General features: G+C 44.2%; 12 protein-coding genes across 12 annotated transcripts; 2 read left to right on the plus strand and 10 right to left on the minus strand.

The window, feature by feature from the left end:
• Positions 1-28: 28 nt before the first annotated feature.
• GLAREA_04068 (SGNH hydrolase) lies at positions 29-1238 on the minus strand (the record flags this gene model as incomplete). Its single annotated transcript, XM_008084321.1, has 3 exons — positions 29-409; positions 464-1034; positions 1087-1238. The coding sequence occupies 3 exons, from the start codon at positions 1236-1238 to the stop codon at positions 29-31; spliced, it is 1104 nt and encodes a 367-aa protein (XP_008082512.1).
• Positions 1239-2736: 1498 nt separating this feature from the next.
• GLAREA_04069 (FAD/NAD(P)-binding protein) lies at positions 2737-4099 on the plus strand (the record flags this gene model as incomplete). Its single annotated transcript, XM_008084322.1, has 4 exons — positions 2737-2763; positions 2822-3367; positions 3418-4002; positions 4052-4099. The coding sequence occupies 4 exons, from the start codon at positions 2737-2739 to the stop codon at positions 4097-4099; spliced, it is 1206 nt and encodes a 401-aa protein (XP_008082513.1).
• Positions 4100-5498: 1399 nt separating this feature from the next.
• GLAREA_04070 (NAD(P)-binding Rossmann-fold containing protein) lies at positions 5499-6307 on the minus strand (the record flags this gene model as incomplete). Its single annotated transcript, XM_008084323.1, has 2 exons — positions 5499-6208; positions 6262-6307. 2 exons carry the CDS (start codon positions 6305-6307, stop codon positions 5499-5501), a joined length of 756 nt encoding a protein of 251 aa, XP_008082514.1.
• A 1139-nt stretch (positions 6308-7446) lies between these two features.
• On the minus strand, positions 7447-8105 carry GLAREA_04071 (uncharacterized protein; the record flags this gene model as incomplete). The annotated part of the gene is made up of 2 exons (XM_008084324.1): positions 7447-7952; positions 8000-8105. 2 exons carry the CDS (start codon positions 8103-8105, stop codon positions 7447-7449), a joined length of 612 nt encoding a protein of 203 aa, XP_008082515.1.
• Positions 8106-9280: 1175 nt separating this feature from the next.
• On the minus strand, positions 9281-10066 carry GLAREA_04072 (uncharacterized protein; the record flags this gene model as incomplete). The annotated part of the gene is made up of 1 exon (XM_008084325.1): positions 9281-10066. The coding sequence occupies one exon, from the start codon at positions 10064-10066 to the stop codon at positions 9281-9283; it is 786 nt and encodes a 261-aa protein (XP_008082516.1).
• Positions 10067-11693: 1627 nt separating this feature from the next.
• GLAREA_04073 (uncharacterized protein) lies at positions 11694-12095 on the minus strand (the record flags this gene model as incomplete). Its single annotated transcript, XM_008084326.1, has 1 exon — positions 11694-12095. One exon carries the CDS (start codon positions 12093-12095, stop codon positions 11694-11696), a length of 402 nt encoding a protein of 133 aa, XP_008082517.1.
• Positions 12096-13147: 1052 nt separating this feature from the next.
• GLAREA_04074 (uncharacterized protein) lies at positions 13148-13465 on the minus strand (the record flags this gene model as incomplete). Its single annotated transcript, XM_008084327.1, has 1 exon — positions 13148-13465. The coding sequence occupies one exon, from the start codon at positions 13463-13465 to the stop codon at positions 13148-13150; it is 318 nt and encodes a 105-aa protein (XP_008082518.1).
• A 1039-nt stretch (positions 13466-14504) lies between these two features.
• GLAREA_04075 (uncharacterized protein) lies at positions 14505-14816 on the minus strand (the record flags this gene model as incomplete). The annotated part of the gene is made up of 1 exon (XM_008084328.1): positions 14505-14816. One exon carries the CDS (start codon positions 14814-14816, stop codon positions 14505-14507), a length of 312 nt encoding a protein of 103 aa, XP_008082519.1.
• Positions 14817-15368: 552 nt separating this feature from the next.
• On the minus strand, positions 15369-16616 carry GLAREA_04076 (uncharacterized protein; the record flags this gene model as incomplete). Its single annotated transcript, XM_008084329.1, has 1 exon — positions 15369-16616. The coding sequence occupies one exon, from the start codon at positions 16614-16616 to the stop codon at positions 15369-15371; it is 1248 nt and encodes a 415-aa protein (XP_008082520.1).
• Positions 16617-18750: 2134 nt separating this feature from the next.
• GLAREA_04077 (Clavaminate synthase-like protein) lies at positions 18751-20439 on the minus strand (the record flags this gene model as incomplete). The annotated part of the gene is made up of 1 exon (XM_008084330.1): positions 18751-20439. The coding sequence occupies one exon, from the start codon at positions 20437-20439 to the stop codon at positions 18751-18753; it is 1689 nt and encodes a 562-aa protein (XP_008082521.1).
• A 919-nt stretch (positions 20440-21358) lies between these two features.
• On the minus strand, positions 21359-22669 carry GLAREA_04078 (uncharacterized protein; the record flags this gene model as incomplete). The annotated part of the gene is made up of 4 exons (XM_008084331.1): positions 21359-21814; positions 21862-22325; positions 22378-22437; positions 22552-22669. The coding sequence occupies 4 exons, from the start codon at positions 22667-22669 to the stop codon at positions 21359-21361; spliced, it is 1098 nt and encodes a 365-aa protein (XP_008082522.1).
• A 1612-nt stretch (positions 22670-24281) lies between these two features.
• Positions 24282-24938, plus strand: GLAREA_04079 (uncharacterized protein; the record flags this gene model as incomplete). The annotated part of the gene is made up of 1 exon (XM_008084332.1): positions 24282-24938. One exon carries the CDS (start codon positions 24282-24284, stop codon positions 24936-24938), a length of 657 nt encoding a protein of 218 aa, XP_008082523.1.
• Positions 24939-25154: the final 216 nt, after the last annotated feature.

The following is a 25154-nucleotide window of genomic DNA, read 5'->3' on the forward strand; positions in this document are numbered from 1 at the left end:
GTATCTTTCCAACCACCCTCCAATCCACTCACCAATATGTGGCGTACTTCGAAGTCCCTTTCACTACATTTATAAACTCCTTTGCGATGGCTTTGTCCACCTGCTCAGAAGGATGCAATTCGTCGTACCAAAAGAAATGGTCTAGCGTGGTATTGGAGCTGGTGCACTGCGATCCAGTAGCAACGTCGCAGAGGTAGTACTGGCCAGTGACGTTTGCAGGCGAGGAGAGATATGGTGCTGGGTTGTAATAGACATCCGACATGAAACTGTTCATATCCATAACTGCAATCGAAGCTCCCGGGTAACGCTTTGCGACTAACAACTCGTAAGGTGTTCGGTAGGCGTAGATGTCATTAACGAGTTGTGTGTATTCCTTCATTTTGTATGAAACTTCTGTGATGTTGGCAGGCTAGAATTGTGTTAATACCCAACAGATCTACAGCGTGGATATATCACGACTCACCTTATCTGGCCAATAGTGACTGGCTGCCAGCCCACCTTTTCCTGGCAGACCATACAAAGGTGATAGTTCTAAAGGAGCAGTATTCATAAGCACGAAGTATCTCGCTCCATTTTTGTAAAGCGTGTCGAATCGCTTGAAAATACAGTCCACGTAATCGGGAATGGTGGTGTCATTCAAAGAGCTGTCGGTCAAGAAAGCACCGTTCCCAAGATCGTTCGTTCCAATCCACATTGAGTAAACCGTGTTGTCAGATTTCCGGTTCGTGTATAGTGTGTTGGTGTTAGTGGTAGCATTGACGAATTTTGTGTCTGCAACAAACGAGTTGACCTCGTACACCACATCGGGAAACGGCCCATTGATGCCAGCGAGATATCTATATATGATGTTGTTGTCACAAACGGCCCCAGCAACGGCGTAATCATAAAGCGCAGCACCAGAATATTCGGAAACCCATCGATCCCAAGTCACACCACCTCCAGCAGTATTATTACTGAAAGGCGTCAGAGTTCCTGCAGGTGGACCAGTACCATTGTGGCCAAAAAACCAACTTAGTCGAGATTCGTCGGTATAACTGTATGGTTTTAGCGGGAGTTTTTTCTTTAATGATTGAACTAGATGCTGACCTGTCTCCAAAAGCAACCAAGTTCTTGAAGTTTGGTATCCAAGATTTGCTGCCGTGGTGTGGTGGGCTAGGCTTGTTCCAAGACGGCCAATGTTGGGAATTTGCAAGCACAGTTGAAGTGCTTCCTAGTACTAAGAACGCTGCCAAATGCATTTTGAAGGTGCTTTATCTGTGCAGTCAATTCAGCCAAACGCTAAATAACAAATGACAATGTACAAGAGAACCTCAACACAAAGTTGCAAAGGGATGTTGGCCATCTTATCCTTAAGAGGACCTGGGAGCTAGCTCCGCAAGAGAGGAACACAAGGCAGGGAAATCTCCCGGAATGGCACTACCATTCGTGTACGGATGAGGGGAGGCGACCGATTGACTTTACCACAATCTACCCCGCGCATATTCAGGTACGTCGACGTCAAAAGAGTAGGCATATGCATGCTTGAAGGCACTGCGAGTAAACGTGGCTAGCCCAGATCAGGGAAGATGTCGGGGTTTGATCTAAGCTTCTCCATGATTAAGCTTCATCCGTCGCCGTACATGGAAGCTAGTCTTCGGCGAGACTTAGTATGGCACGGCACTCCCGTCAGTTGTCACTCACTAACGCCAGCGAGTACTGTAGTAAATACGAGTTTGTTGAGAGTCTCGGGATGCTAGAAGAGGGAATAGCAAATCCTCCATGGGATAGAAAGGGAACCGTGGACGAAGTACGCAGAACCTTGGTTCGGATCATAGAAAATCGACACCAGAAACCCGGAGAAACAAAAGGATAAAAGATGCGAAAAAGTTTTTCCAGCGCTGGGGAAACGAGATGCATCAACTGGGGGTTTCAATAATCTGGTACCTTAATATCAAAGAATAATGATGTATTGGTAATGGGTATGATAGTGAGGAGAAGAGGGCCCGCTTCCATTTCAGCCTGAAGAAAACATCCTCGGCTGCCGTATTATCTCTAGTCCCAAAGTAGTATAGGCTTGGAGACCCTGGTTCTCCCATCTGGACTCCGTCGTTTGCTCGACAAAGCTTGAACTTCTACAACATTTTCCTTCGAGCCTTGACAGTTTCTTATGTAACTAATTGAGTTATTCTTCATGCGTTCAGAGCGTTGGGACCTCTAGATTCCACTCACTAACACTCTCGCAATTGTCCACGAACTGATGCAGCGGCTTGCAAAACCAGCAAAAGTAAATGGGTGTCGAGATTTCTTCACTGAGCCGGCGATTACACCAACTCTATGTTACTCGCAAATTACCTAGGTATTTTGAGACGGCCAGAAACCAGACCCGGCCTGGTACCTGACCGATGGCCACCTTCATACAGAGAAACTCAAGGCCATGTTGCTACGACGGTATTTTTTCTCAAGCCTACTGCTTCCGGCTTTCTTCCTATCTTTGCATTTTTTCATTTTAACAAAAAAAGCTATGGCGCCTTTTTCTGCTTTTAAGTTGTTAGTTCTTCACTACTTGCTCCATATTCCGATCATTGAAGTGGGACATGAGCAGCGAGTTTCCAAGATGCAATGGATAAATGCCACACCCCACTGAGTTATGAGGTTGCAGAGAGGTTGAAACCCCACATTGACCTCTATATTTCTCATCCTCCAAGTACTGTTAATCATTGATGTTACCACTACCCTGAGAGGTACAAGAATTAAAGCATGGCCCAGAACACAGGACTCAAACAGGTATGACTGCACAAACTCATTCAAATCCATTACGCACGCTAGATTAACAGCTGTATAGGTAATCATTGTTGGCGCGGGTCCTTCAGGATTGATTCTTGGTATTCTTCTCGCAAAAGCCGGCATTCATGTTCTGCTCCTCGAACAATCGGCCGAACTCGATACTAATCCTCGAGCTGCGCATTACGCTCCTTCCACAGTTCGTGAGTTGAGACGATGTGGACTTCTAAAAGAGGTGCAAGAAGCAGGTTACATGCCACAAGGGGTCTGCTGGCGAACACCAGAGGGTGGTATACTTGCTGGAATCAGTCCAGACCCGAGTTATGAGGATGCGATGGTATGTCTACCTCTCGACAAGCTAATTGCGATTCTTTCGCGAAATCTTCAAAGACCACACTCCTCCGAGATCAGGTTCAACCACAGGGTTATCGATATTGAACAAGACGATAAGCAGGCAAAAGTCATAGTAGAAACTGATAAAGGCGTCGTGACATTGGAAGCCGACTTCGTGATTGGCTGTGACGGTGCAAACAGTCTAGTCAGGAAATCTCTGTATGGGGATGAGTTTCAAGGAGAGACTCTTCGTAGCCAAATCATCGCGACAAATGTATTGCGTATTTCTTACCATGCTTTGAAAGTAGCTGACCTGGTTATTAGATATACTACGATTTCCACAAATTTGGCTACTGGGACTCTCAATTTATACTGCACCCTCAAAACTGGTACCTCGCCGCCAAGATCACTCTCGATGGATTATGGAGAGTCACGTACGGCGACATTCCAGGTCTGACGAACGAAGAGTATTTGGAGCGTAACGCTCAAAGATTTGCCGAGATACTTCCTGGGAAACCAAAACCGGAGGACTACAAAATCGCAAACATTAGTCCATACAAGTTACATCAGCGATGTGTTCCAAGTATGAGAGTCGGACGAGTACTTCTGGCGGCTGACGCAGCCCATCTTTGCAATCCTTTTGGTGGCCTTGGTCTCACAGGCGGGATAGCAGACATATCTTCGCTTTTCGATTGCTTACTCGCCATTCACGAAAGACATGCGGACGATTCTATTCTCGATAAATGGAGCGAAGTTCGTATTCGAAAGTGGAGAGAAATTATCGATCCGATGTCGCGCGCCAATTTTCGAAGATTATGGGACAATGAGGTTTTGGAGGAGCGAGACAGGTTTTTTGACATGTGTAGAAGAATTACTCAGGGCGGAGAAGGTAGACAGGCATATAGGGCTGTGAGTATTTCGTTATTATCGAGGGAACTTGGCACTAATATTAGACTAGGCTACGTATATATTGGATGAGGATATGTCAAAGTACTTCAAGAAATGATCAGGTCATCTAGTGACGGCTATTTGTGTTTAAACCAAATTTAAGAAAGCGGATTGAAACGTGGAAAGACGTTTGCATGGGGAATGTGTTTATTTCCTTTCTAGCTCTAGTTGACTAATCGATATCATTTAGGCGAAGGTGATTCTTCCATTCGCTGATCAATAAGACCGCCAGCAACGAGAAGATCCATGGTTAGCTTTGCGTTAAAGTCCGCAAGTTTAACAAAGCTAGTGACCAAATTTCATCAAACCCATTGTACCTCCCGACGACCCGTACATTTACTAGTATGGCGCTGCAACAAAGTCGGAATCCGAGTCAGGTACCTACACTTCGCACAACTCGAAGGACTACATAGCCACTCGTTGTCCTCATCTAAACCGCACACATCAACACCATGCGTATCCTTAATATGCTGCAACATCTCCCATTCATACTCAGCTGAATACGGACCATTGCTAAAGCTGGACCCACAAATCCCTCTACCCTGGAGCCCAAACGGACAATACAGTGTCAGTCGACTGAATGCCACATTATACGCTGCGAACGGAAATTCTGCACCGGGGCTTTTGAAGAAGCTGAGTACGACTTCACGGGACATAGGTGAGCCGAACTGTTCCATGGGGAAGGAGTCGGAATCGCTGGAGGACGTGGAATCTGTGTCATAATTGTTGTTGTTATTGCTGAATTTTTGGCGGATTGAGACGGCCAAGGATTTTAAATTGATGCTGTGTTGCTTGCGTCGGATGAAATTGAGGGGAGATTTGAGAGTCATGATGAGGTGCTTCTTGTCAACAGGACCTCTGAACATGTTAAGCAAGTTGATGTTTCACTTTTTTTGAGACAAGCACTCAATTTGGGTGATGAGACTAATAATTCTATTAGATTGCAAGGCCATTTTTATGCTACTATGTCATCTGCTGTTGTCTCTTGTTCTGTTCAGCAATTGTCAGTGCACAGTCCATTGCTGTTCTTTCTCGATCCTTTGTTTGGCGTCAACCCCACGTGAGTTCCATTATCCATGTGGAGAGATAGGGAATACGATAAAGGCTTTGGTTAGTGACAATGCAACAATTGAAGATGCCCATTAGTTTGGTTGATAAGAAGCATTGAGATAAGTCACGCACGTGACGATGCAAACACGTTTTGGCGCCTGATATTGCCCCCCTTTTGAGCACGATCTCTATTCGCTAACTGCCGACCCTTTTCTGCAAGCTTTCATGACAGGTTTAATCATCCTACGCTATCTTCCAGACAACTTTAAGGTCCTAACTTGTGTTAGTGCGATGAATTCGATTAAAAGCGCTGGGCAACGTATTTGCAGGACTCCTGGATTTGCTCCCTAATTTTTGGTAAAAAAAGTAACTTCAAGCTCTATTACTCCGACCTCAATCCTCACTCTCTACCACAAAACAACCTTCTCCTCACTATCAACAAATTCACCAGCCCACTTCTCCCGCGACGCACCATCAATAACCTTCAAACATCCCCTCACACTATCCTCCAACTTCATCGGCGCATCCTCCATCCCAATAGCCTTCGCAGCAAACTTCCCCATCTCAGTCTGTACCCACCCCGGTTGCAAAGACACCGCTGTCAACCAGTCGTTCTCGACATGCACGCGCCTCATCATGTAGTTCAATGCTGCTTTCGTGACGCCGTAGCAGAACCAAGGACCGGGGATGTAGGGTGCTAGACCGATACTTCCTAGATTCGAGCTGAGGGCGATGAATTTCGGGTTTCCACTCTCAGAGGCCCGGAGCAGTGGTTCGACGGCTTGGAAGAGGGCGAGGACGCCGATGAGGTTGGTGTCGAAGGTGCGGCGGACGTCGTCAGGGGAGGTGTTGAGGACGGACTCGCCGGTGTCGCCCATGGCGGCGTTGGCGATGACGGTGTCGATGTGGGAGATGCCAACGGCTTTTAGGGTTTCGATGGCTGCGGCTGGGTCGGTGGGAATGGAGCAGTCGATTTTGATTAGGTGGATTGAGGTTCCTGCTGCTCGGGGGAGGTCTTTGAGGGTTTGAGATATGATAGATGTTGGGTCGCGGACTGCGGCGATGAGGGTGTTATTTGGACGGGTGAGAAGGGTTTCTAGCATGCCGCGACCGATACCTGGGAGCAATGTCTATTTAGCTAGGAAAATCTGTCTCAGAGGTGGAACTTACCTCTGTTAGGCCCAGTAATGAGGGTGACGGTTGAATCACCAGCCATGGTGTCGTTTTAGTTTATCTGAACTTTGCAATGGAGAATCGAGACAACTTAGAAAAAAATGTGGACGAGTTTTGAGAAAATGAGAGTTGATGAGGGGTACTTCGTAGTACTTAGTATTTGTTGGCCTGTTGGCCAGCGGCGCATTTCCAACAACTGTGTTGGCGAGAATTGTTTGACGTAGTTGGCGGCCGCTGTTGCAGCACATCACCCAGAAGCAATGCGGCAGTTAGCGTAGATATGTATATTATTTACATGTAGGTATAATAGGTATTTTAACAATCCCGTGCGCAGAATTTACGTCAAGAATCTTCACTCGATTTGTTGGTATGCTTCTTCCAATCTCTGTCAGTTGCACTTTATGATTTTGTAGTGAAAATAAATGAAAATTTCAACACGGCTTTATTCGTTATGCAGCTCGCATCCGTACTTCATCCTTCTCTATAGCAAATTCTTAGACCGAGGAACAATTAAGTCAACTCAGCAGCTGAAACGATATCGTCTCACCTTGGTTATTACACATAAATAAATTTTCTGTTCTTGTCATTTGTATATGCAAGCCACTCTTAGTATTTGGACACATGCCAATGACATCTTGATCGAGTCCCTTTTGGTCCTTCGCGTTTGCTACATTCCTAGCTTTCTGACTATCGTGAACTTCATGAATGGTCATTCCCTCTCATTAACCACACCGATCTATATAATGATTTATCGGGGATATTGACTCGAGTGTAGCTTGCTTTCATAATCGTGAGAAGTGAATATTGGAAGTGAACCAGAGCATCGACGGAAGGACCGATCTAGGCCCTGGAAATGTGGAGAAAGAACCGAACAGAGAAATAGTCAACTTTCGTATACAGACTTACAGGTTTTCAAAATGCATGCGAGGATCAAATTGAGATGGATAGAATTCTATTTCTCGTCGGTATCTAAGTTTGAAAATCCCTATTTCCCAAGAACCCGGTTTGATAGATGAAGAAGATATTTGTACATGATTCTGTTCTGTTTTAACATTCGTTTGTTTTAAATTTTGTGTCTCTTGCTTTCGATATGTCTTTTGACTTTTGTGTCGGAATAATTTTGTTGCCAGTTGGTCGATTCCCACAGCCGTTCTAGGTTTACCAAGGGCGAGCCCTCACTTTCTAGTGTCCCTTGCGTGGTGCTCCCCTTTTACATTCGTTGGCAGCTTTATGTTTGGTCAGTGGCCAGGCATGGTAGAATGTTCTAGCACACGAGGGGCAAGGCTTCTTTTGTGCATCAGGAGGCGGCTTTTGGCCATGTATCTTTACCCAGTGATGAACCATCCTCTTGTCATCTTTCGTACGGTATTTCTCTTTGAAATTGGGTGAATTTTTTCGGCAAGGACCTGGATAGTTGCATATCATGTAATCATGATTGTCCGGAAACTCGGTATCGTATATGTTGTGCTCGTTGAGGATCGCAAACCCTGGTCCATCTTTCAAGGGTGGCTCTGTATATTGCATGTTGAATTCACGATTATCGTTCGCACTTTTGGCCGGTGTTTTCGAAGATTCTCCAGCATTTTGTTCGAAATCACTAGAATGCGAGTCCATAGTCGGGTACCAGTCGTCGTCAGAGTAATACTCATCAAAGCGGATTCGAGAAGATGGATCTTTGATCTGTGCATCTGTTGTTCGTGAGCTTTCTGCACCGTGACAGGACCGATAGACCCACCCCCCTTATCAATAACGGATTTATCGTAGAGATACTCTCCAGGCTCTACGCCGTGTAATATCGGATCATATCTAATCACGTCTCGATGTCCTTGTCTGTCCGACATTTTGGATGTCCCTGATATGCTAGGTGGAAAAATGAATTTTTAAAAGTGTGTCTAGGAGAGAATAGTAAACCAAGCAGACCAAGGTACATGAGTTGTGATGTTTATGATACGAGTTATGCTGTGCTGTTCCTCGAGTATCGACGAGAGATCAGATGCGGTTTGATGAAGTTCAGCGCTTTTTGGAGGGAGAAGGGAGTATTTATAGAGAAAACCTAAAATCGGATTGTGAATTCAAACGATAATATGTATTCAAGCAGTCATGAATTGTTTGGACATATGTTACACTAGAACACATTTTGTTAGCTAAATCATACGAACATGTGTAAGTTCATACTTTGACCCCTAGTATGCAACGAGACTCATTTTGTCCGCGTAACAACATTACATTATCTAGAACATGTGTTCTATAAGAGTTTATTTTGATTCCCCATCACACGAACATGTGTGGATGAAATTAGTGAGTCTGGGTACCGAGGATTCTGATTTAAAACACTCACTAGAGCCAAGACTCTCCGGGATCTACCACCATTAATCACTGGGACAGCGAAAGATTTGTGTCATACCCGTGGGTGTGCTAGGATAGATTCGACACTTTGGTAATATCACCTTCCACAGTAGAGAGAGTCCGGCGCTCGACAACACATGTTTTCATGTTCAGAAAGTGACTTAGTTGAGACGGACACTTTAGAAGCTTAGGTGTTATGTTCGACCTAAATTAAATTCATAAACCAAACTACCGAACGAGTCGCACATCCTTAGTGATACATGAATTATAGTGAACGCATCGTGAATTTGACAACTTCAATGATGGCAGTGGAGTACTCTTTTGCATATTCTTAAAGATTTTCTGGAATTGTCGCAATAAAGAATGGGGTGTGGAACTCCTTGACCATATGAGTTTTACGAGACAAAATAGGGAAATGTTAGTGGTTATGGTAAAGGTATGTAATATGATTCTAAATATGTCTTCCAAAAGTTCTATCCCGAAATTGTAAAATTCTCTATCGTACACAGACAACTCTTATCTTGATGATATCCTAAAAAGAAACTCCAAATACTCAATGAAAAATCTACCACCCACATATATCGTTGATAGAGACTGAAATCCACTATGCCGCTAACACACTAATATTTTTTTTCGGGAATGAAACCTTCCTGATATTCGATACCTTCCGCTACCTTCGTGATTTCTTAATCGAATCGGTAGACAATATGTGTTTGCTGCTCTGAGTATGCACACTCAAACCGTGTTGACTCCAACACATAAAGTCACAGCTGGAAAGAGGACATTCAAATGGTTCAGACACCCTTTTCTGTTCAATACCATGCTTCTCTCGAAGATGCTTCACCATCGCAATTTCCGTATATGTAAAATGCCTCTTTTTACCACACTTTTCTTCCAAAGGACATCCAAAACAAATGAAGCCATCGCCATCTGCTGTTACAGGTAACAATGACATGTCGAACGGTTCGCCATCTTTGACAGATGGTGCGATGGCACTGTTCAATGGTTGTTGACTGCTGGAAGCTTGGCCTGCGGACATTCCGAAGCCACCGGAACTGGACGAGGGTAAAGGGTTAGCTCCCTGAGAGCTACCACTATAAGGGTACTGACTTGGAGTCAAATAGTTGGGATTCGGAGGGGGTGGATTCGACGCTTGCTGTCTATAGGCTTGGAGAGCTACGGGGTCCGACGTAGCGTTGAGGTAAGTTATCGCACCTGCATCAGTAGTATGTAACCCCTGTGGCAGTGACGAAATGTCATGAACCGGTTGCCCTGGTAATCTGGCAGTTTGGTATGTGAAAATCTGCTCGTGTTGTTGGTTGCTTGATCCAGAAGCTGGGTAACCTCCTTGTCCCCCTTCACCTCCTTGGCTATTGGAAGATGATTGGCCTCCATCACGACGGCTTCCACCACTCCTTCCGTGGCTGCTTCTTTGTTGTCCACTTTGTTGAGACATGATAGTTCCGTTAAGACTTGAGCAGAATTTGGAGAAGTAAGAATAACTTGAATTATTGGCTGTGCTTAGTTGCTTAGCATGCGAAGGATGGATGTTGAAAGAAGATGAAGAAAATGAGAAGAAAGCCCAAGATCGAGGATATTTATACTCCATAATGGGGAAAATTCCTTGACTCAAGTACGAGGGTTTGAGGAATCCGATGGTCAGGAAACAGTCAAGAAAAAGACGACGACCCTGTGAGTTTATCTTAATTTGATGAAACGTGTACGATAGTGAGCTTCTTGTGACATGTATCGCTAAAACACGGGAAGTGTTCTATCTCAGTGACTGGTAGTAAATTCAACAAATCATTTGAGTCAAGTTCAAATAATCCGACATCTTAAAAGGAGTTAAGAACCAAAACAAAGAATCTAGTTGTGCACATATCCATGGCTTCGTGAATCGTGTACACGCCTTTATACTTCTCGTGACACATCCGGCGGAAGCTCGAGAAGTAATCGATGATTGACTCGTAGTAAACAGATATAATTAATTGACTCAAATCCGAGGCATTTGACACCACTGAAGGAGTCGATGAGAAAAACAAAGAACCTAGTCGTGAGTTGATCTTGAATTATTACAAAGTGCACGCTTTAGCATGCTTTTCATGAGATGTGTCACTGAACCATGGAAATAGTTTTTTCCCAGTGAAATGGAGCTGTTATCTTAGATTCAATTTCTCACAGTTAGAAAGCTTTGGGTGGAATTCATATTCTATAATTTTTTTTACGAAAAAACGCCTCGCCATATGCCAATCACCTTTTTGATGAATGTTTATTAGAGTAAGATCCACCTCCTCGATAGATTCAGAATTAGGAAATTGGTTTATCTAGAAGGAGGAAATGACCTTAGTTAACTTTGGCTCAAATTTAATGTTATCTAGTCATAAAGTATACAAACATGAAATACCATTCTTCTAAGTGATAAGTGATTTTAGTAAGAATGAAACAAGGACTGTCAAAAGACAAAATTCCAACTTATGTTAAACTGCTAAAAGCTTCCTCGAGAAACGTATTATAACACTAAATATTGTTGATTTAGAATGTTTATTAGTGTTGCTTTGCCACACGTGACTAAAGACATGAGCGTTACATTACGTTTCTGATTTTTCAAAACACCCACTTGAAAAGTAGTTGAGGTTCGGCGGGACCCAAGAAACAATGTGAAAGAATAGCCATGATAAAAAGTCTCGAAGTTCGTCCTGACCATGTTTCCTAACAGCCTACCCCCCAAGTAGAAAATGACTATCTTACAAAAACGCCCCTACGAATGACATATCCCAGATCAAACGTTCAAATAGAGAGGTCAAACTGAGCGAGACCAACGCCCTTAACACTGACCTATATCTAGATCCCCTAAATGGGAAATCAACGGTCTGACCAAACTGTCCCTGAAGTATAAAACTTTCTGAACCCAAAAGAAACCGTCCCTGAAGTATAAATTCTCCGAACCCAAAAGCCCAGATAAGTAGGTAACAAACTTTTCAAACTGATTCCCGTAACAACGAGCTATATCTCCATTCCCCCCCCCAATATGTCGCAAGGATGGCTGCCATCGATCATGATGTGGTATGATTTCCAGCATATGATCAGTGTTCGTCATTCCACTTATGATCTTGCAATCCCTGTTCAGTATAAAACGACGACGCACACCCTTTGTGTTCACAATTTCTCAATCTCTGATCATTATCTTTATCAGCCGGTGTTACAGAATGTTTGCTGGCCAAATGTGAAAGTATTGCATCCTCCTGCAGACATGCAAATTTGTATTGGGCAGTGTTATACCCGCACGGCTTTTCAGCAGGACATGTAAAGACCTTTTGAACAGTAGATATACCACGGTCCCATACAACAGGTAATCTTGACACGTTGACTTTGGTAGAATTTTGGACCATACTTAGATGGTTCGCATCTTCCGATTTCACGGCGCTCAGGTATCCTTTAGTATCGCCGGTTCGATTGGGATCATTGTTTCCGCTCTGCTGAGACATGTTGTTCGAGTATTCCGTTGAAGCCCCAAAAGTTACGGAGATTTTGGCTTAGTTGGAATCTTTGGTTTTTGGTTTTGATTTTGACTCTGAGGATGTTGATAGATATTCAAATTGGGGCTAAGAAACTTAATAAAGAAGAGGGGAAGCTCGAACTCGAGAGGTATTTATACTGCAGAATACAAAGGATGCTTGACTCAAGCTTAAGGTTTCGAAGAATCGGACGTTCAGAAAATATTTAAGAAGACTAATAATGACTGTAGCTATGGCTGCATTTTGATTAGTGAGTCGCGCATATGGTAGTACTACTTTTATGACTATATCTTAACTTGTTGAAGCGTACACATGTTGTTAGTATGCACTTTGTAGTATGTATTACTGAGCGCAAGAAGTGTTCTGTCATAGTACGCCATGACTCTTGGTAGCCATCTTACAGTACAATAAGCCTGAGTAAAGCGCATCTATGAATTTTAAAGGAGAAGGGCTTCGCTTATTATTCATCGCAGTTTGATGAATTTTAAAAAATGTAATAATAAGACACACCTCCTTGGCAGATCTAGCAGATGCGAATTATTCTATCTATCTATCATTTGGAGATGCCGTCTTTTGTAAGGATTTATTTTCATCAAAGGTTTAACCTGAAAACAACTGGGAATTAGTAGAACCAAGGAAGAATTGTGAAACATTCTAATGATAAAAGTCTTGAATTCCGTTGTAAATATGTTTCCTAACAGTCTAATGTCCACGCCCGAATAAAGCCTCTCTATCTTACAAACCCGCCCCTGAAGTACGAAATATCTCAAGCTAAAATCCTAAATAACTGGGTGAAAAAACCATCGAATTGATACCCTTAACACCGACCTATGTCTCCGTCCTATGAAAAAGCTCAAAACACCAGCGCCCGACAACTTCGCAAATATGATTCCCCTCGGCAACATTTGATGTATTTTCCAGTAGGCATAACGTGACCTTTTCCAATCCAAATGCTCATTGACAGCATGTTTGGTCTAGCACACAAAACCCCAACGTAGCTTTTCACATCGTGATAAATTGTCCTATACCGTTCTGGCTAACGGTCTAACATTATGGGTGACTTTCATGTGTTCGATGACTGTATTTTCGTCTGAAGCAAATTTGCCTTCTCCTGTGAGGATTCCACACTGATCTTTACAAGGACATACGTAATACAGACCAGGGCGCTCAATAGTAGGATTCAGAATTGCGGGCAAGTTTCTCATGTCGACTTCTTGATCCTTTTCCACCATGTAGAGACTGTTACCGAATTGTTTTTGCCTGATTACTACAAACCCACCGGCGACTTCGAATGGGTTGTGAGTATTGGTTCTTCCCCATATTCCGCTTTGTTGAGACATGGTGTTTTGGTAGAGAGTTTATTGAAGCTCTGAAGACTAAGCTGTGTGTGACTGAGATGGAAGACTTGGTACTTGATTATAATGACTGTTTGTGGATATTTAGATCGGTATTGAGATCGGTGTTGGAAAAGAGGATGAAGAGAAGACAAGATTTGTTGTTTGATTCTGAAGATGCTTGTGTTTATCCAGATTGTTGTTGAGGGAAGAGGAAAAGAATCTGGAGCTCGTGAGGTATTTATACTCTAGCCTCCAGGATGAAGAGCATACTATGACTGAAGTGCTCAGGATTTTTCGGTTTAGATTTGCGTCAAGAGGCAAAATCAAGAACCTGGTTATGAGTATCAATGTAACTTGAAGACAAGTGCACACATCAACATGCCTTGTGTGATGTGTGTTGTCTCAAGGATATGATATGGCTCAGATTATGGTAACATATGTGAACGAAGAAAAGGCTGTAACAATAACCAAACCAAAGTTTTGGGCTTGACTTTACCCACATGCCAGTATACCCTTCATCACATGTGTTATCTCAAGAACGTGATGTATTGCGCCAACTGGGAAACTCGAACACACAGTCACCTCTGACCCGACATGAATTTTGATCTTGAGTTAACCAACATACCAGCTTATTTTTTCACGACATGTGTTTTCTAATCCGTTCGTCAAAAGGCCCATTCATCGAATCATCAACATAACTGCATTCACGAATGCGATTTATTGGTAAAGGGAGTTGCACATATGTATCGCTTTTTGAAAAAATCTTAATGAATGTAAATGGCACCTCAAGCCCGAATAAATGGGTCAAACTCAACGAAACTAATATCCCTAACGACTGACCTATAGCTCCCATCCTATGAAAAGTTCAAAGTTTCAGCACCCCAAGAATACATATCAAAGATAAACCCCGTGACAAATATTGTAATCGAAAATGTAGTTTCGACTATGCGACCGCTGTTCTCCTTACGCTCAGTGAACTCATGCTCGGGCCACCACACAAAATACTCCTGTGACTTTTCACATTGTGAAATCTGTCCTATGCCTATCCGGTTCCGGGTAACGCCTCAATCAAATGTTTTAACGCCAGGTGCTCGATAACGTATTTCCTGTCCCAGGAGGCGAATTTGCGTTCTGTGGTACCGGTCGAACACTGGGCTTCGCAAGGGCATACGAACAAACGACGGACGTTCGCATCAGTGGGGTCCCAGGCCATGGGCAACCGGTTCATGTCGACATCTTGACCCCTTTTGACCTCATGTAGAGCGTCACCGGAGGGTCCTGGCTTCTTAATTGAGATACCAGAGGTACCATGGAATGGATTATCAACATATTTTCCTTCTTCTAGTTGATACATGGCGTTTTTATAAAGAGTTGTTGAAGCTCTGAAGGATAAAACTAGTTTAAATTGAGGTAAAAGACTTGAAGGTCGATTCTATGAATACTTTTGGATATCCAGATTGATATTATGATTGAGAACAGGAAGCTCAAACTCGAGGGGGTTTTATACTATATACTAAGAAGAAACAGTTGGCTTAATCTTTAATAAATTTAGGCTTCGGAAAAGCTCAAGAAGGGAACCCAACAGCCTAGTTACTAGTGTCAAGAAATCTCAAAGAGAAGTTTAAAAACCAGCATTCCTTGTGTAATATTTGCTATGTTAGTGATGTGATATAGGATAGATAATTAAAAGAGATTTACATTAACAAAGAATCACCTCTAACACAAACAAAACATTTGGTCCTATCTAACAAACCAGCACATTTCGTCTGATATGTAACATATCAAATGATGCGATGTGGTTTTACCTGGTATGGAAAACGTACACACAAACAAAGAGTCTCCTCTCTTGAGCTCTACTAACATACCACCACAACAACAGTCTGTTAGGAAAACCACACGACTCCAATCATACACGAATTCGCTTCCTCCCCCCACTATTCTCCGCCTCTATCGTCATCCTCTTCCTCATCTTCTCTATATGTTCCCTCTCCTTCTGCACCTGTTCTCTCTCCTTATACCCCTCAGGCCCTCTCGCAAAAAAGTCATGACCAGGAATATACACCCCTCCACCACTCACACTCTCCCCTCCACCTTTAACCCCCTTTCCTTTTCCCTTAGAATAAATCGACGGTCCAGCAGCTTTCCTCCACACAGCCTCAACATGCGCTTCAGACTCATAATGACGCTCGCGATCCCAGTTGAAATACCATTTACATTTACATCGTCGACATGTGCCCGCCATCTCCTCCTTAGGGTGTATGTTGTGCCAGTCTCGCATGTGGGTGAGTAGCTCTTGTGTTGTTTTTGCGCAATAGGGGATCTTGAGGGGGGCGGGGTAACATGGTTCGCCGACTTGACAGTTTATGTATGCTGGATCTGGGGAGGTGAAACCGGAGAGATCTCGAATCTGGCGAGGGCGGTTGCGGTATGGTGAGTTGGCTGCGTGGTATTGAGCTGAGACTTCTGCAGATGTAACTGGTATATGATGGGGAGCGAGCGATGATGGTGTTTCGATTGGTGTGTGAGGTTGCGGTAAATCTTCTTCATCGGTGTGGGAGGTTTGTTTTTCTGTTGACGGGTGAGGATATTGGATTTCTTTTTTATGCGTGTGAGAATCTTGTGTCGCGTTTATCGGCTTAAGCTTGTACGTGTGCGGAGACTCGGAAAAAGAGGTTGGGTATGGAGTGTCCATGTACCGAAACGAAGCGTGAGCAGGTTGATACTCAGGCTCCACTGGTTGCAGTGTATGAGGGTAAAACTGCTTCAACGGTTTAAATATAGAGTTGCCGAGCTGATAATATTCGCCAAGAGAAGGATTGCTGTAAAAACGAACTTGAGGATAACCGGGTACTTCAAGGCCTTCGGAAGGGACAAGATCGGAATGTTCGACAGGCTGGGGTGGACTATACGCAAAGAAATTTTCTTGGATGGCGGAATAGTGATCTTGTGAGTATGGTTGCTCGATCGAAGTCTCGAACAGAGAATTACTTCCGTCTTTCGTATCTTGAGAGTCTGGAATGGGTTTAACAGCAGCGTTATGCGTAGAGTCATCTTGAATTGCAGTTGACGAAGAAGTTTGACCAGACCGGCTTTCGCCCATCTCTTCAAACAGAGGAAAGTCTGGAAGCTGAAAATTACCGACAGAAAACGCCATTGAAACGTGAGGTAACAAATTGTGATGTATTGAAAACGATTCTGGGGATATGGAAAAAAATTGATACAGATAAAGCTGACAAACTTCTCAACCGAGGTGGAGAGTTGTGGTGAATGACACAGAAAGCTTCGATGACGAAAACACGGTCATGCAAGGCAGATACCAAACTTGTTTTCACATGATAAGCGAAATTGCAGCAATATTAGAGATCTTACGATGTGAGTCGTATTGTCAGTTGGTATGACAATTTTACAAATGAAAGGTGAGTTTTCGAAACCGATGAAATTGATACCTCAAAGAAATCAGACGTTACAGTGACACTGCCATCACAACCGCTGACCGAGTGCTCAATACGAACACTCGAATACAACTTTTGGACCAAAAAGGGGAGCCAGTATAATGTTCTATCGAGAGCTGCAAATCAACCTGCTTTATCCATCCAGCAAAAAAAAAATCTTCTCTTTTCTTCCTCTATTAAAACTTTCGTCACGTTCCAAAATATGGGATAAAACAAATTTCCAAATACTTTCTCCTTCAAATATGATACATCAAGTTAGTGCAAGGTAAAAAAAGGCATCAGATCTCCGCTTATTCCCTTGCAAGGAAACTTTGAAGTTGGTTTAGACTACATCTTTAGTGTCAGAAGTACTTTAACTTTCGAGTTAGAAAACGAATATCACGTTTTCTTATAATAACAGACTATTTAAAATAGCTAGTGGTAATTAAAGTTTATTTGCAAAACACAACAGTAAATATCAAGGGCTTTCGCTAATTCCAATTCGCTCTTCTGATATTCCACGTCGTCACATGACATAATGACAATGTAGTCAATTTCACGATCTGGAAGTGCGTATTTCAGCCTACCCCCAAGATATGGTAAAGTAGTATCTAGAAAATCGTTAAGTCTTCTTTAATAACCTATGTTTTGAGGGTGTTAGGGATGGCGGGTGTGAGATCTGGATTCTTAGGCATAAGGAGGGTGTTGCTTTGATTTTCGAGAGCTTCTTTGTGGCTAGTAAGATCTTGAATTTCGTGTCGAAGTGTTTCATGAACTATCCCTCTAATCACTTCGAATCCTGCTCCAGTTTCCAGTCAGATCCAACGCCGTAACTAGGTGATGTTGTGACGATTAATAGATCTACACAGTCGACTAACAATAAATTCCGCCGTCGACTTGACTTTCCCTTGACTCTCGGCTTCTTCTCTCTACCCTTAACCTTCCCACAACACTCTCACTTTCAATCCGGAACATCAAATCCAACTGATTGCGGTATCCAGGGCACGATCTCTGAGCGCGAATACATTGGTACATGATGGTGTTTGACGATCGCACTGTGGGAGTTAGCAAGATGTACGGAGATTGATAGACGGGAGCTAGAGAGGTAGAGGGAACTTACTCGAGTTTTCCTTTCTCTACATGCGTGGCAACTCGTTGATGGTTTCCCGCAGTATACCATGTTTGATTTGTCTGTTCACAGATGATGGGCCAGGTACATAAGAAGCTGAATTCGAGTCTTGGACCAAAGTTAACTTCTAACCGCTCTGGCTATACATATTACACAGCTTCAGAGTGCGGGACAACGACAGAGCACAGGTGAGGTTATCAGCTAACTCTAATGTAAGCACCTAAAACAGACGAGACTCGAACACAAGGTTCTACAAGTCCAATTTCTCTTTTTTATGGAATTTAAGAAGCTTTGGAAATAATTACTTTCAAGTCAGCCAACGTTCAACTACCCATACATCAGGGCTGAAGTCGGTCTGCGACACCGAGGCAGTCCCAAAATACCGCGTGTATTTCACTGGCAGTGCATCCAATCTAAGCCCCCAAAAAAAGAAGCATCCGTCCGTATTTCTGTCACTGCGGTGCTGATTGGTTTTCATCACCAGTGAGTAGTCATCACGAAACATGCGACGTGACGACGCTGACAGGAAAGAACGGCAGCGTGCCGTAACTCCTTATGGTAATTTACGAAGAAGAAGAAGAATTCTGGATAAATAAATTAGACTAACCCAAGTGTTTCCTTTGTTTTTCTTTTCCATTCGCCTGCGTGTACTAATGATTATGGATAGGGTATTTTCCAAGCACGATCAGTCTGAGGTGAAGTCACGTGATTTTGATATCTTACAACGTTCATGCATCTGTCCACGAGATCACGAATGCTCCATGGTCAAGAAATTGCGTAACGGGTGTCGTCGACTGAAAATCCGATCCAGCGACTTCCATATCGGATGGCGTCACGTCGTCCTTTGATCCCTCAACATCCGGATCTGGTTCTAGAGGTTCGTCTCTGTTGAACCAAAAGTTGACACTGAAGCTTGGACTCAGGCTTCTAACATAGTGCCACCAACCGACGGGAATGTAAAGGCATTCGCCTTCTTCGAGGATATAGTCGAAGTATCGTGCCTTTGAGAATTTGGGAAACTCCTTCTGAGCACGTTCCTGCCGGTCCGCTCCGCAATCCCATCCTTCAATGATTTCCACTTCGACCTGACTATTGTTGTTCATGTTGATTCCGTTCTCATTGACACCTCTCGGGTATAACATGTGAGAGTACTTTGGAGCGTAAAGTCGGACGTATTTTCTGCCTACGACTTGGGCAAGAATATTGTGGTGAGGATCCACGTGTAATGGACTGATAGTACCCGAAGGACCAAACCAGGCATTTATGATTGGGTTCTTCAGAATTGGTATCTGTCTATGATCTTCGGCCAACGGCGATGTGTCGTGAGGCTCTGATGTCTCCACATGGCAATATTCCGGAATCTTGATGTCTTCTTTTAATCCAGGAATCTGACGGAATAATGCATACTGAGCAAGGTATCCGGTTTGCCCTTGAACATCATTTTCTTCCTTCATCATGTAATCATCTAAGAACTTCTTGAACGTAATAATCTTCTGACCCCAGTCAGAGTCAACGTAACTTCGACCAAGTTCGATAGGAACAAGTCGACGACCATGTATGGTTTTAGCCAACAGATATGATGGCCTGCTCCATGGTCGAGTTGACATGGCTGGCCAATCGTCAATAGCATTCCGTATAATCAACGGTTCCGGGCCAACAGACCCGACCGTTGGATGTAGCATGTGCCGTTGGAAATCCTGAGGTGAGAAGTTGCTAAAAAGCCTTTGCATTGGGGGATATTTAACTGGAGGGACGAAGGCCTTGGATTTTGGAAACTTGATGTAAGAATAGTATATGTCCAAACTTTCACGGCCTTTCGCGCATTCTAGTGCATTATTGAGGTTCTCCAGCAAATCGAAGAAATGCATCATGCGTATCCGCCCCTCTACATCCGGAGTAGGACCAGCAGTAATTGTTGACGTATCAAGTGCTTCTACCATCCTATCAATAATATCATCTGAAAATGGGGTGATTTTCCCTGTAGTGATTGAGACCCCATCCTTCTCCGCAATCTTGCCCCAACTATCCCTGAGGGCCAAAGCCGTAACTTTCACAAGACTTGCAGCGCGGAAAAGCGCGGTCCAACAAGCGGGGACATTCTGATAAGGGTACATGTAAAGTCTCTCTTGTGCCATCTCAATCAAATCGTTCGCTCGTCCGAGGATGAATTCATCTGTCGGATCCGTTTGAACCAATAACCAGTTGGCTAGGTTTTCCAAGAGATCCAGGATAGCTCTACCGCAGGGCTGAATCAAGACAAAAGCCCGGTCAGTATCCGGAGCTTCGTTATTTTGAAGGTATCTGCGCATAGTCCTCATGGAATCGAGACAGAAGTGAATGAACTTTTCGGTGTTGTCACGAGCGATTTCATCACCAACGATTCTGTGGTCCACGATTTCGGGTGCTTCTGGTGCCATCATAGGCACGTACTACGGTGTGTTGAGTAAGTAAGAGCAGTGAAGGAGGTTGCGATTTTATAACCGCTCTTTCTGTAAGATATATCTTCCAAAAAGGGTAACAAATATCGATTTTGAATTGTCAAACATGTTTTTGAGTATGGAAGATGATCACCTGTGGATAGTGAAGAAGGTAGGAACTAGGAAGGCCATGTTGATGCCTCAGGCTGAACTTGACATTCGTGCTTTCCCAATCAGAAATTTATCCCGAGTTGTAACAAATACCAAATCACGAGTGTACCACAGCACGACGTATCAAGAGAGTGTAGATGGAGCGCATTTGTGTCTTTTTTCTCAAATTAACTTGGAGTTTAGAAGGACAGTGCAATTTTGGCAAATTAGGCTCGAGCAAGGAATCTACTCTTCGCCACAACCCCCTAGAGACGAATGGCGATAGCTAAAATCACGGCACGTCATGAAGTATGAATGTTTGCTTTTACTCCTCAAATTCAAATTCCAGTTCCGTCACAATCTAACTAACCCCTACACCATGTCCTCAACCCCCAAGAAAGGAAAAGAGTCAACGCAAGCCATGCAATAAAATACCAACGCACCCGCATGACCCGATTGACAAAAGCCCAATCAAAGGAACCAACAATTCAGGTATTGTTAAGTCGGGCCAAATTAAGAAGGAAAACGCAAAAAAGGACTAGTAAATCTGTATTGCCGCCATACATCATAATACAACAGGTCCTTGTGATTTTCATCGAGGCCCGCCAAATCCAGTTGCTGCATCGAATCATACTTCGTACCAGGGTCGTAGGTCATATCAAAATCAGCGATAGTGTTACCGCTGCCCGTCACCATTTTATTCTTTTTGCCCCGAATCTTGGGCAGTATTGCTTGGCAGTAGTACGCCATTTCATCTGCGAATGTTGATTTATGCGGTGATCAATGGGTCGTCAGATTTAAGCTTGTTAGCTGAGTCTGCTACAGATGGTGGTACCTTGAAGTCCTCCTTTGGTGCGACAGGGAAGTCATCAGCCTTGAATGCTGGAGAATCTTGCTTGAGAGCAGGCTCGGACTTGACGGCAGTTGGGGAGTTGGATCGTCCACGAGCGTTTCCAATCAACTCTTGTGCCTTGTGCGAGTAATCTCCAACATATTGCTTTGTGGTCTCGGACGCGCGGGAAGCTTGTTGAGCGGCCATGTCGCGAACCTGCTTGGATTGCTGGTTGACGATATCGGTGGCCTGTGCAACGTAGTGATCGATGGTCTCCTTGTTGGTCTTATAAATCAGAGGAGAGATGAAGATGACCGTGGTGGAGATCAAGGTAAGACCCCAGAATGGGACAAACTTGATCAGATAGTATGAGATGAAAGCACCAAGGAAAGACTATTTCTGATTAGCTGGAATTCGTGCGGATGGGACAATTTACATACAGCAACGGTTGCGAAAAGGTTCTCAGCGAATACAATACGTTGAGACTCGATCACGAAGAAGTTGACAAGCTCAGAGAAATCTCCGGTAAGCGAGTCAAGGGTGGATTTTGAAATGGTGAAATATTTCTTTGGGCGGAATTGTGATGCAAGACCGTGAGAAAGAACGGCTTTTCCAGCGACCTCAGCGAGGACAGTGACACCCAGAGTCATCCATGTGAGCTTGAAAGCATATCTGAGGATATCGAGATATCGGGCAGCGAAGATGAATGTGACGATAGAGGCGTATGCAATGCCAGAAGCACGGGGGTTATTCCAGGACAACAAGCTGGAGAAGAAGGAGTGGTAGTGGGTGAGTTGTTGCCCGGTGGCAGCTGGGGTTTCTGGTGTTTGGCGGGATGCAGCAAGGTTGGAGAATTCGGCTTGGGTTTTGTTAGACTCGATTTTAGCCTTCTCTACGACGGGGCCTGAAAACAGAGAATTAGCATCATCTTGATATTCGAGAAGCTGTATACATACCATTAGCCACGCTCTGGGTCATTGGGTGGTTTGCTACTGCTGATGCTGCGGCAGAAGTTTCTAAGAACAGTTGTCAGTGACGCGAAGAGGGGAATCGGAGCTGTGCGTAGACTGTTTCAAGTGTTAGCAGACAATCGACCATGACGCTGTTGATGGCAGAGCTGCGTACCTTACTGCTCTTCGCAGTCTCAACAAAGTTGGACATGTTGTTGCCAGCGGTGTTGTTGCCGGTGACATTGTTGCTCTTCTCGATTGAAGGCATCGCGGTATCGTTGCTGAAGGAATCAGACATGGTGAGGAGAGCTCAACACAAACACAGGGAGAGAAAGGTGACGTTGTTTTCTTGTAGTGGGCAGGATTGTCGATACTGCAATTGCGGGATGGAAATTGTTTTATGAAGAGGAAGCTCTTTGTCTGCCGAAAAGCAGGATGGATCGAGTGGTGATGTAGAGCGGGTGGTGTTGTGGAGCTGGATCTCAACCGGATTTGTGGTGATTCTGTTTGGTTCTCTCGCACATGAATTTCCAAAGGGAGGAGCGAGGCGAGCGAATCAGGCTAGCGTGGCACACGACCACCAGTGGCAGCAGGCTTTTTGCCCTCAGGTTCCCCTTCTCCTTGAAGCCACAGTCCGATGACGTGTGGCTGCACCGGCCACCCGCGCTTTGGTATTGCGTATCTTTACATCACACTTGAATATGCTGTTTCTCCTATCCAACGACGCCAACTATTTCCCATACGTCTAATAATAGGAGCCTAGACCGATAGATGGTTCTCGCACTCAATTCTTCAAACAAATTTATTTCTTCAAGATATTATTTTTGTTTTTTCGTCGTGGTTTTAGGCCACCTTTGCACCATTAACATGTGATAGTGTCACCCAAGTCAAACATCATGAGCTTCATATCTGGTGACGACGCAACGCACGAACACCGTGACTCAGAAACCATATGGACACATTTCTGATCCAACGGGAGATCTCTACACCATCTTTCCCCTTAACTTTTTTATCAGATTCCCTCTGCGCAAGGCAAGGAAGACGTGGGATGAGCAAGCATGCCCTAAATCACGTGCGCGTCGGAGTACCGAATACCTCTATAGAGGCATCGATCCGATCGACCGCAGAAGTGGCTGAAGACTGTCGATTCGTATAACTTCAGCACTCTGTTTGTCTTTCGTTCGTTGCCTTCATTCAGTAGGCGCACGTACGACAATCATCCATGAGCATCTGGTTTTGATTATGTCTTCACTGAAAATCGGTAAAAAAAGAATATCAATGCAGGTGAGCTCCATGGAGTGAAAGAGATACTAACTTAGTAGAAGGTGAGCTGCAATTGAGGAATGCTAGTGGCATAACAACTAATGATTTTGAGAGAAAATCACCAGACTCGCTAAAGTGCCGTTGCTGCTACAACTACCTTTCAATCATGCTGAAACGAGTGAGCGCTATACACCTAGCATGGATACAATTAGTCCCCCGTCACTCGATGTACATTTTCCAGCGCTGGCTTTACTTCGTGCGAGAATGGGATGCACTAATGTCTTCTTCTCTCGTTTCGGTGAGGCCTCAGGATAGGACACAGATGAAAAGATAAAGCGATTCAGATTGCATCACATCTTGGGCATTCTCTCTCTTTGTTACAAGCTTTCGAGTCACTCTGCCCGCTTCGTTGAGCTCAACTACTTGAACAAGACGAGATGGCGTTGTTCACAGAACAAACTACTCTCGGCATCCCGGATGTGTTTTTTGCACCCTACGCGTATAAATTGTTTTTCTTCAAATTTATAACTAACGACTCTATAAACAAGTCACTTTTTTGGACATTGTATCTTACAAGGCGACCCAGAATACTGAACTTTTCTCAAGTCAAGTGAGTAAACAAGAGCATCACAAGCATGGATGTCACCATGTCTGGCATGGGCCAGGCTTCTTCCCAAGGTCAACAAGACAAGAGTGATCACTCTCAAAATGGAGAGGAGCAGAACGCTGGCGATGTGCCGATTTACTACCATTGTGCTCCAGGATCATCATATTTTGAAGATGAAATGTATATGCGAGAAGTAGGTGACATCGTTGATTCATTTTACCCTTCCGTGGCTTCGCCTGCTATCTCAATACCGGACGAAGAAGTGCCAGATGAAGAAAGACCAAATGAAGCAATACCAGATGAAGTAACTCCACCTGGGCAAGAAGCGAACTCTCAGACACAGTCTGATACTCCTCCCGAATTTTTAGACGGTGCACCAGGACCTTCCGTCACTTTAGATCCTACTCCATCCCCAGACGCGAGCTCTCCTCCGCCAGAGCCTCTCCACGACGAACCCTCGTCTTCGACCACCTCCACCACAGCCTCAACGCCAGAAGAAGTAACACTAGGTAGCCCAGAAGAGAACCCTCCAACAAATTCTAATTCTCTTCCTGAATCTTCAGAAAGTGCATCTGAATCCGCCGTTACTTCAGACCCTACTCCACCCCCAGGCTCCAACCCTCCTCCGCCAGAACCTCTCGTCGACGAACCCTCGTCCTCGCCCTCCCCACCACATCCTCAACACCAGAAGAACTAACACCAGGTAGGCCAGAAGAAAATCCTCTCGCACAGTCTAATTCTCCTACCGAATCTTCAGACTTTACACTGGGACCTTCTATCGCTTCAGAGCCCACCGCGACACAAGATTTCAGCTCACCTCCTCCGGAACCTGTCCTTGACGATTCCTCGTCACCCACCACAACCTCAACACCAGATAAAGTGACATCGAATATGCCAGAAGGCATAATACCAA

This window comes from Glarea lozoyensis, assembly GCF_000409485.1.
Source record: "Glarea lozoyensis ATCC 20868 chromosome Unknown GLAREA2, whole genome shotgun sequence".
Classification (NCBI taxonomy): domain Eukaryota; kingdom Fungi; phylum Ascomycota; class Leotiomycetes; order Helotiales; family Helotiaceae; genus Glarea; species Glarea lozoyensis.